This window comes from Artemia sp. Qi Xiang Cuo, chromosome 19 (genome assembly GCF_049724085.1).
Source record: "Artemia sp. Qi Xiang Cuo chromosome 19, ASM4972408v1, whole genome shotgun sequence".
Lineage (NCBI taxonomy): Eukaryota > Metazoa > Arthropoda > Branchiopoda > Anostraca > Artemiidae > Artemia > Artemia sp. Qi Xiang Cuo.
The window spans coordinates 23,074,941-23,086,950 of record NC_142812.1 but is presented as its reverse complement, the minus strand read 5'-3'; the positions used below and the strand labels follow the sequence as shown (position 1 = coordinate 23,086,950).

The 12,010-nt window shown below is 31.9% G+C and overlaps 1 protein-coding gene across 1 annotated transcript in view; it reads right to left on the bottom strand.

Annotated features, from left to right (window-relative positions):
* Nucleotides 1-277: 277 nt before the first annotated feature.
* Nucleotides 278-12,010, bottom strand: part of shep (RNA binding motif single stranded interacting protein alan shepard) — a 23,756-nt gene continuing 12,023 nt past the window's right edge. The window contains exon 5 of the mRNA XM_089105334.1: nucleotides 278-10,567. Coding sequence (XP_088961460.1) covers nucleotides 10,560-10,567 — 8 coding nt within the window. The 3' untranslated portion in view covers nucleotides 278-10,559. The remainder of the gene's footprint in view (nucleotides 10,568-12,010) is intronic.

The window sequence follows — 12,010 nt, the reverse complement described above, 5'->3', positions numbered from 1 at the left end:
TATTCAATAGTCATGAGAGTCGTCTGTGGCGTATACAGTCTTCTCTCTCCTGATCCTCTCTTTGAGAACAGCTTAAGCTTAAACGGATTTTGACAATTACTTCATATGTGGGAAAATGTCTGAAACAACCTAGTAGGACAGTGAAGTTATTCCCTTCACTTTTATTTAATGCGCTAATTTTCTTTCTTCACTTGCAGAAATACTTATAGATTAGACCTTTTTACATGAAAATAGCTTTTGCCGTACCCTAGGAGGACCCCCCCCCCAAAAAAAAACATTTTGCAAAAAAAGGGACCATTAACAACAGCCAAAAAATCCTGATTTTCTTTCTTCTAAAAGTTGAGTGTAGGAAGTTTTTGAATTACATCCGTCAAGATTATATTTTTTAATACATTTTATAATAACCACGTTGACAAGGTTGTATCCAGTTTTTTTTTGGGGAGGGGACACGGGGGGGGGGGGGGTGACGGGTACAAAAAACTTCACAAAACACATCATTATAGAGTAATATGTATTTTGTTACTTTTTTCCTAGCCAGACGAAACGTTCCGGGGCGGGGGGGGGGGATCAAACCTGATACCCCCGAATGCAGCCTTTCACGTAGGATATGAAATTTTGCCAAATATTTTTTTTTCACTCGCCTCAGAAATTTAGTGGATGTAATAAAAAATGCTTTCGAATGACAGTCAAAGTGCTATTTTGTATATCATTGTTATGATAACCACAAACTAAAGTTGCAACCTTTTTGCGAGTTCGAAAAAAAAGAACAAGACTTAACGGACTTTGAAATAATTACTGGATATTTACCAATATTTAGTGCTATTAACCGGCCTTTTTATCCCTATAACTTCTTTTTTTAAAACAATATCAAGAATTAAATAGCCTGGAAACGCTCAAACTGAAAAAATCAACACATGATTAAATTAGACTTCAATTACCTTTGATGACAAAACACGTAGCTTAAAATCAACGAAAGGAAAAATTAAACACGCAAAATAGATTCATGATAGAATAAAGATAGTGCACTTTAAACCAAAGAATATGGGTAATTACCAGAGTGGAAACTGACTACTGCCGACAAAAAAAAACACCATCTAGCGTTTAGTTGGCATTTTTATATGTGTAACAATAAAGCAGAACTAATTTAATTAGCGTGGCTGGCGAATAGTGTAGTAATAAGTGTTTGGTCTCAGTTTCTGAGATAAACACAATTAAGAAGCTTGAAAAATGCCAAGAAACGCCGAGTCCTAGATGGTAATGATGACCTTTTGTCGACACTACTACCAGCTTCCACTCTTACAGGATGCCATACTCTCGAGTAAACCTCAAGAGCAACACAAATTGTCATATACATTATTACCACAGGCACTCATTAACAAACTTGTATTAGAAAAATATGCCCGTCTCTATTCCTTAAACCAGTAGAAAATTATAGAAAATATGGGCACAAATCGCTTCCTAAGAGAAGGCGTTATTCTAGTATTATGATATATAAATTGCACTCTAGCAGTATATTAACCGAACGGTAGTTTTTGTTGCAGTTTTTTTTTCTAGTCTGTTGAAATCTTTCTTGTTAATACCTTTGGTATCAAGATTATTACTTGAATGCATGGCTACGAAATTACAGATTGACATAGTGTCATTTTCATTTCATTAGACCACACACAATTGAATAAGGAAACATTTTTTCAACCTAGTCTCAATGTTGGCTAAATTACTACACAACACGTTTTCCTCCTTAGCTCTTTGATTTCTCCTCAAGTAAGCAAAAATCCTAATTCACATCCCTCCTTTCTATTTAAATCTGAAGCAAATAAATTATTCCAGATTTTTTCCGATATTTTTACACCATCTCCCTCCTTATAATTTCTTCGTAACTAAGCAAACAAATTCGCCCCCCCCCCAGTCTCTCTCCTTAGCCTTTTAATTATTCACCTCCCCCTGTAAGTCTTTTTAAACCAATAGAAAAAAAATCTACCTATTCTACCACGTACTCCTACTCCATCCCCTCCCTCCTCCCCCTGTAAATCTTTCTATATACAAAAAAATGAACTTCCTTATTTTTCCAATACTCCTACAGCATCTGCTCCCTCCTTAGCCGTCTGATTTCTGTTTAACAAAGTAAACGTTTTAACACAAATTCCACCGATTTACCCCCCCCCCCCATAAATATTTTAAATTCAAGAAATTAAGACATTTTGTAAAATTATCTGCATATTTTATCGAATATAAAGTTACTAAATGGTAGATAGTAAAAAACAATATTTCTATAGAACCATGAGAAGCGACACAGTTGAAAAAAAGAAAATAGTAATTTTCAAAGATAAAGGAAATGGTTGATAGCGGAATAGAGACGGTTTAAACATAACTGAAAGATTAGATAATTAGTTCCAAATCACTAGGATTAAACCCTTAACATTCCGACCTGAACTGTCAATTGAGACCCATTCACAATGAAATTCTACTATTTCCAGAATTTAGCTAGCAGTAATTCAAGCCAATCAGATTTTTTGTAAAAATTTTTGATTGGATGACAATTTCCACAAAAAATTCTGATTGGCTCAATATAGCGTTTCCTTAGTCTCGTCACTAGTAAAATCTCATTGTGAATGGGCCATTAGCACAAATGGAAATGATCGTGGGATTGCTATCGTATTAGAAATAAGCAGGAATTGCCTATTTCTTGCCCGTGGAATATTCGTAGAATTTTAATTCCACGAACTACCTAAAGATAGAAAAGACAACATTACCTGGCTGAACTGATCTAGTAATTCTATCACTAAGTTCTTCTTATTATTATTAACCAAACCAGCAAAAAGGGAAAAATAAGGGATTATTAGAAAAAGGGCAAGATTCAGTACTACCCCATTGTTCTAGAAATAAAATTACAAGTGTTTTAATTTTAAATTAGTCGAATTATAAAAAAATGGTGTTGACTATATTCTACTTCAGTACCGTCAGATGAATTAATGCATACGAGTCTTCGTTCATCACCATCGTCGCTGGTTAAATAACAATAATTGCTTAAACACTGATCAAATTCAAATCTTCAGCACAAGACTATAAAATACTTCTTTACTAAATATGTTTTCTTCTCATTCTATACTTCGAATCATAGGCAATACCAAGAAGGGACTAGGAGGATGGGGGAGGAGGGGGGATTTGCCCCAATTTGTCCTTCGGTATATTTAAATCCAACTTGTTTCATTTTTATGAAGATATTGCCATCTATTAACGCATCTATCACATGTATTACCATTGCCAGGCAAGAGGGGGGTGGAGGGGGTATACCCTCAGATATACTTAGATCAAGTCATTTTGAAGGTATTTCCACCTACTAGCTCATTTGTTTTCTTTCTCCATCACACCTATCCACTGAAAAATTACTACCACCCACTCCAATCGTATCCTTCCTTCAAGGCGTAAATTGTTTCATTCAAAAATTAGGCAATTACTGATGATTGCAAAAAAAGGAGGGAGGGGTGAATTCAGACTAGTCCGCAAGTAGCACTAACCTCGACGAAGGTTAATTACATATTTGTCCAAATAGTTGCAACTAGTACTCCAACCAATTTTGGGATAAAATGGTTTTTGACGTTTCAATTAAGAAAAGTTTGAATAAAGCTTAATATTTGATAAACGAAAGGAAAGAATAAACGAAAGAAAAGAATTATGTTCAGTTCCTTGGGGATGTCATCTATTTCTAACTCAACCCACTCAGAATTCGCTGATATTCAATAGGGTGAAGATTAAACAAGCTAAGGCCAGAATTAGAAGTAATTGGAAATCATTTTTTGCATTAACAATTGTAACGTCAATCGATAGAGTATCAGAAACTATTTGAAAATTTTCGATTCAGCAAGCATTTTATAGTATTCCATTATAGTAATAATAACTAATGCAATATAGTAATTCATTAAAGTAGTATACTAATCCTTAACTGTTACACTGTTTCGTTATGGTTGTTTCAGGACGAAAAAATTAAATTCAAACCGCTTATAGAATTTTTTTTTAATTCTGAAAATATTCGTCTCTCCCTAAAAGCGAATAAAATATTTAGCATTAAATAAAATAACCTCTAACCACGAAGTTAGAATACCAAACCACGAAAAATGATCAATATTGTCTCATAAAATTCAATTTTCATGTTTCATATCAGGTTCTGGGGAAACATTCTAACGCCAGCAAGAAAAGTAAATAAAACTGTAACTAATTTTTAGACTTAGTGATAGAATTTTTCAATAAACGAAAATAATAAATAATAATCATTAAACACACTACTCTTATTAATAACTAAATAATACTATCAAGTCTGAGTTAATTGTGCTAGTGATTTGGAACTCAATAAAGTAGAAACTATATAATTATTAAACGATAGTTTACTTATAATTTTAACCTAATTATAATTACATCATAATTATATTTATAATATATAATTATACTTATAATTAGGTTAGAATTACAATTGTAACCTAATAATGTTATTATATAATTGAGCCGTTGATCCTCTTTCATAGTTATAACAGGTCGAAAAATAGACGTTTTTAGCTTAAGCAAGAAAAAAGTATTTAGTTTTATTACCAAAAATAGACATTTCCTTAAATGTGATTAAATATGGTCTATGTAAATAGAAGATTAAATATAAATTTTCTCAGGTACCCGTGTGACCCTTTACACGGTCATTTGGTTATACATATCGTTCTAATCCTAATATTATATAGGTTATTTAGAAAAAGAATGAAATACAATACGTTTTTAATTCTATTCTAAATGCTAGAATTAGGACTACTTTTAAATTCTTTACCTCTTTGGACCAATGGAATTAAAAATATGACAAGCTAAGACTCAAATTAAATTCAATTTTTTGTATAATTGTAATAATAATAAATAAAAAGAAAAATACAGATCTACCTCTATGGACCGTTTAAATTTTAAATATGATAAGCTAGTACTCGAATATTTTTTTTTGTATAAGAAAAACATTAACATTTTTTTTTTTTACAGAGAGTTAAAATTTTTGAAATAAATACGATATTAGACAAGATCTATCTCTATTGACCATTTAAACTCAAAATATGACAAGCTTGAACTCAAATTAAATTCTTTTTTTTTTTAACTAATCGAAATAAAAATTGGCCGCAAACATTAACAATATAATAAATATAATTAAATAAATATAATATTACACAGCATCCTTAAAATGGTAGAACATTTTATGAATTTATGATTTTGCCAACAAAGCCGTTAAAGTCGTATTTCAGGTCTGGGGTTGAGTATTATTTTCATCTAATATTTCAAGTCAATAATCACCTTTATTTCTGGATAAAGAAGCCACACCTTACTTGGAAACGATCCAAAATTATTTAGCGAATTCCAAAACAAGTAGATGCAGTAGACGGCTTCATTAAAAGGCTTATCAGCCAACAAGTATTTTTTTTTCTTAAATAGACCTTATAAACATAAATGTCAATTGACCATAATTATTCATATAAAATACAACCTTTAATTAAAAATGACTTAAAATTATTATAGTAACAAGACTATTTATAGCAGGTACGAAAGACAGCTTCACAAGAATAACAATTACCACAAGACCTGGTTTGTTGAAGGACGGCTTTTACGCTTATTACGGTAGTGGTGTGTTAATTTTTGTTTATCTTTATGGTCTAAAACCATCCTCAATAAAAATGCAGGTAGAAAAATTGTTTTTACGAAATGTTGCAAAGCAACTTTATAAATAATTGTGCAACAATATTTGAAAAAGTTACTTATTCGCTCAAAATTTAGTTCGCACAAAAATTAACCAGCAAAATTTAATATTGTTTCTCTTATAAGGGTATCAATGTGATTAACAGCATCTAATGAAGGGGAAAGGTGGTGGGGGGCACAATATGTTCAAAATCAAGGTGGTTGATAAAAGTGACTAATGGAAGCTATATTCCCTCAAGTATGGAAGTTCAACATTGTTAGAAAGAAAACTTCTAAATTTATAAGTATTCTCAGAATTGACTAATCTAAAATAATATTGAAAAAATAATTAATCTGTGTCAAAGCAATTATGAAAGTCGGGCAATATTAAGGAAAATACTGCTAAAATCAAGTTCGATAAAGGTTGGAAATCCACAGGGAAAATCAAAAACTTAATTTATTTCTTTAATTTGTCTTAAAAAATTCAGAGCTGAGCGGCTATACAATTTGGAAAGCAATCTCATGTTTTAAAAAAATGACGCCGTCGGACGTACCAATGGGACGCCTTGTATAGAATTTCAAGACAGCTTTTTTGTGTCTTTTCCCCATTGTGACACTTTTCATTACTGACATTTTGACATCATTGACATTTTTCAAATTTAAGACATTCAAAGAAATTTATGATCTTAAAAAGAACAGAAGAATTAACCTTACTGCGCTTCTGTAGACAAAAGGTCCTACTGAATTAAGCACATTTTTAAACAAATTAAACACAATTTTCAAATTTGTCACAAATGAAAAAAGAAATTATTATCTTAAAAAGTAGCAACGATTGAAGTTGCTTCGTTTTAAAAGATAGGAGATCGTACTGAATTAAATGCATTCGAAGGTCCATTAGCAAGAGGCAAAAAGCTTTAAATTTAAAATCCTAAATATAAAAAAACGACATTTAAAAGTGAACCAGACAGAAAGAATAAAACTTTTCTTTTGAGGTTCTTTGAAGTTGCTTAGTACTTCAAATTTGTGTCTTTTTCCTGCTGTGACATTTTTCATATGTGTGATAAAAAAAATTATTATCAAAAATAGAATAGCAGCAATTAAAGTTGTTTCGTTTTAAAACACAGGTCATATTGAATTAAATGCATTTAAAGAGCCACATTAAGGAAAATCTTAAAATTTAAATATAGAAAAAAATATCTTTTGAAGTTAACCTGACAGAAAGAATAAAACTTTTCTTTTGAGGTTCGTTGAAGTTGCTCTGTACTTCAAATTTGTTTCTTTTTCCCATTGTGACATTTGATATCACTGACATTTTTCCAATTTGTGACATAAAAAAAAAAAATTATTATCTAAAAAAATAGCAACAATTTTGCTTCGTATTAAAAGACAGGTCATACTGAATTAAATGCATTCCAAGGTCCATAAGAGGAGGTAAAAAATTTAAATTCGAGTCCTTAATTCTGAAAGAAAACCATAAATTCACCGCAAATCAACCCGCATACATTTCACCTAGTGTATACATTCATTTCACCAAAGTTCTACAACTTTGCTAGCACAAGAATTTCACACCCAAAACCAAAACCGTACTCGAAGGGGAGGAAGGAGGAGAAGGAGGTTATAAAACTTAAACCATCCCCTAAAGAATGTAACAATAAGGTTTCTGTATTCATCATACAATTACGTCTCGAGATTTGTTCGAGTACTAGTTCCTTATATTATTTATAATCTTTGTCTACAAACAAATAAAACTACACAACTGACTTCTCCACTCCCCAATTCAGTTGTGACTTCTACACAACTGACCTCCCCAATTCATTTCCCGAGTCCGGCCCTGCCCAAACCTCTCTATATATTCCATCTTTGTACCATCAACAGGGCTCTTTACCGCCAATCTTTAATCACCAGGTTTATTTTTCAAGGATTCCACCTAAATGGCAAATTCTCACACTTACAGCTTAATATACAGCTTAGTTGATGCTTATACAATACTCCCAATATCTGCATTAGGACGTAGCAAGGACAACTTAAAACCGCACTAAGGACCAAGTGGGCCACATATGACAAAAAAGAGACAGCATAGAATTTAATCTTAGATGACCCATACGCCCCTTCTTGCAGCGTTTACAACCGAAGATGTTACTTAAATGACATTAAAAGGACTGAATCAGTTTTCAACTAAATGATTAAGCTTATTGATTGATTAGTCGTAGAAGACTAATTTAAAATTTGAATCATTAGTTAAAGTTTGCAGTCATAAATTTTTTTGCAAATTATTGCCGAGAGAATAGGTTTCAAGACAAATTCCTTATGTGGACTTTGACCGTTTGCAACCAAAATACGTTAAATGTGAAAGAAAAGGTTTAGAGAAGTTTCAGAACAATTATTGATATCGAAAAGCATGCATCTAACAGTTGTCAGACACTCTCAATCGATACAGGAGGGCAGAGAGCGACACAGTGTTCATCTCTACTTAAACACTGAATATTCTAATATATTGTGATTTGGTTTTGCACAGCCTATTTACCTTGGCTAAGTCCTAAATGACAAAGAGATACTGCATTCCCTAGCCCCCCCCCCCTAATAAAAAAGCAACCCAATCCTTGTTCCACAAAGGCACATATTCATAAGCCATAGCCGAAACAAACCGTAATCATCAACATTTTGCACAAAGATTGGCAGCAATAACGCCATATATAATGACTATTCAGACACGGTAATGAAAACTCAACGAACAAAAGGTAGTAGCAATTTGACTTAAAAGTTTGAATTTCTTCAGTTCTTAAATACATGCAAATATTTAGTTTGAAGTAAGAAGACACTTTTTTCTGAGTACTTTGCTATAAGTAAAACGTCACAAAAAGAAAGCGGAAGAGAGGTAAGCTACTCCATCTACTAAAGCATTGAAATTAAAGCTCGATTTGATAGATCGGAACAAGAACAAAAGAAGATCCAGGAAATTAAATTTTAGAATGAAGGAGGGCTGTATTGGCAAGGAGGCTTCTCAGTGAATACCTCTCAGTATATTACTCTCAGTACAAGGAAAATATCTTTTCTGAAATAATTTCTTTATCATTTTATTAATTATAGCCAGGCTAAATAAAGGAGACTAAAAACAGAACGAAGAGAAGGAGTGGCAGTGACCGAGATTGACACTCAACGCTAGAACGTTATTGAACCACAACAATGTGCAAAATGTTGCTTCTAAATATCATTTCCAATGGTTAAGCTTCCAACAATTCATGTATCTGAAAGTTCTACACATCAGCTAATAATGCAGCTTTCGCATGCCACAGGACTGGGAAGCTGGATACCCACATTCAATTAGCATAAAGTCCATTCATAGACTTGAATAATGGCGATATTCAATCAGCGCTAGTTTGAGCCAAATCTCATTATTAGTAAAATATCATTGCCTTTGTCACAATGGGCAGTGGTCAGGCAACCGTGAACCAAAGTCAATTTTAAATCAATTCATATTCCATAGGATTAAAAATATTGTATACTGAGCCCAATCTGTATACGTTAAATTTGCTAGTTTCTAAGGAGTAAAGCTTTGAATGGAGTGGATGGAGAAGGAGAGTGCAAAGCTGCGTGGGTTACAGGCGGCTTGGTGCTGCAAGGGGTTTTTTAATAACAGTTACCATGATGAAAAAAGTGCAGTAACACTAACTGTAGACTACTGAATTATTGGGCAATTATATAAAATAGTGCGTATGACCGATCTACCTCGATTCACATAAAAATTGCTCGACCTGCCCAAAATATGTTATGTGGCAACAATGAACATTTGGCAAGCTTAACCACCAAAAAGACAGGATTAAATCGAGAGTCACAAGTGTTGTTATGAGCGGGACTTTCGATTATTCTTAAAATAATAAAACCAAAGTCAGAAACACATAAAAGAAAGATTAATTTAGTTAATATTTCTCCGAATAAACTGCGATTATATATAGTTTCAAGAAAAAAAAGATTAAAACTTTCCGAGGTGACAGAATCATTTGTTACAAAGATTTAAAATGCGGAATGTTGTTCTCACACTAAGGCTAGATGGCGTTTTACCCGACGTTTTACAGACAAATCACCGCTTTACAAAAATTCGACCTATAAAATTGCGAGAAAATTTTTTTTTCCAAAACATTACAGGAAAACAAGAGTTTCCGATCGGCTGATTCATTTGGCATTTTGTCTGTAAAACTACAAACAAAACACGGCTTAAGGCTAGATGGCATTGAAGTAAAGCTTATATTTCTTCCCCCTTCCCCTCTCTCCTATTTTTATTAAAAAAGAGAAAGAAATAGTTTACTAGCTCCTCTCACACCAAGTTTATGAAATATACTTCCTACTTTGCGCTTCAGTTTTAGTTTTTGAGCGTGCCTTATATACCGGTGTTATCAATACTTCGTGGCCTTTATTAAGCTTTACCTTGAATGCCATCTATAATTCTAAACAAATTACTGAAATTTGAAAAAGCATTAACGAGTAAAACAAAACAAAGGAAAAATTCAAAAATTAACAGACTTTTTTCCTTCTAAGAGCAGGTACCGAAATTACTAGAAATAATTTTAAATTTGTTTAAGAGAAGAAAACAAATATAGATGGCAGCTAATGCCAAAATAACAAAGAAACACATTACCATATGGGTATACGTCGTCTAGAATAATTTTCCGTTTACGGCTCTATATACATGACCGCAGTAGCACTGGGGTAGGAGGGATGAAACAAAACAACAGACAATCCTCTCAACCTCCCTTTAAAACAATTACTATATACTACCAAAAAAGAACAATTCCAGATATATAGGAGAAAAACAACGTTGTCGCATAAACAAAATTACAGGGATCCGTTCGACTTTACACAGATGCCAAAAACGCTCATAGTCCTAGAAAAAAAACATTAAGAAAAATATAATTATTAACGATTTTATCATTAAAAATTGTATATTAATTTATATCATTCTTATTCTAATTTTATTAATTTATAATTAAACATTTATTTCATAAAATGTAAAATAGATTTTATTTTAATCTCAATATATTTTATGAACATAATACAAAATAAAACAATGTAACAAATATATAAAATGTGAACTATATTATAGATGTAATATATTAACTTAGTTAATATATTTAATTTTATAATGCAAATAATATATATATATATTGCATGTACCTAAATAAATATTAAAGTAAATAAATTTGTAATTCATCTTCTTATTTAATTTTTACAGTAGACCAGCTATTTCGACTTTACTTTATTAAGGTGAATATTTTTACTTTTACATTGATTGACATAAATAGAATTCCAGTATGGAATTAAGACACCTTAACCAGTTCCTAGACTAGTCATATTATTAAAAATAAAACGCTTCACGAACAATATTTTTTTTAAGTTTGGGTTCAAAACTAAAGCATATGATGAAGCATTTAGGACGTCATAATTGGCGAAGATAATGTATATAAATCTACAAATTATAAATAAAAATAATATATATTTTATCTATCTAAATAAACATTAAACTATATAAATTCTAATTTCATCTTCTTAGTTAATTTTTTAACATCGCCATTTATTATGTCATTAATGACGAAGTATTTCTCACGCTTCATAGCTGATGAAACCACCCAATATGCTTCAACATCTTCATCAACATGTCATCATCAGCCCCAAAGGGAGAAAAATGAAGTTCTTAAGAATGTTTGCTCCAAGAAAAATCCTTGCTAACATTCAATGCAATTCTGAAATCTGACCTCCCTCCCTCCTTACTGAATCCCGGTTTGTAAAAACACAAACCACTCAATTTTGAAGAGAGTGTAATGACTTTAGATGTGTCCCAAAAGTAAACAAATCAGATAAGAATAAACAAGAGAAAAATGTATTTATTCAAGTATATAAAATGGGAAAATATGTTTTTAACTTTCTAAGTGTTCCCACATTCCAAGAAATTTCGGATAATATACACTGTATACAATTTTGAACCTATAAGTCTAATCCATTGTCTCAAGATATTTACAGAGGCCGCACGTCAAAAAAAAAAAAAGAAAAAGAAAAAAAAAGCTCTTTTAACCAAGACTCCAGATGAACAACCGTCATTCACCACTCCAGATGAACAACCATCGTTCACCTTTTTATCCTCACCACCTGCCAGAGTAGATAACTCATTTTACTCTTTTCGCTGCCACCGTACAACATATATCATCCACAAAGGTCTAGAGTTTGATTTTGTTTGGATCATGTTGTGTTCATGATCGGTTTTGCTGTTTTCGGAGTTTGATTTTGTTTGGATAATTTTTTTTTAGAGGTCATGTTGTATTTGGATACTGCC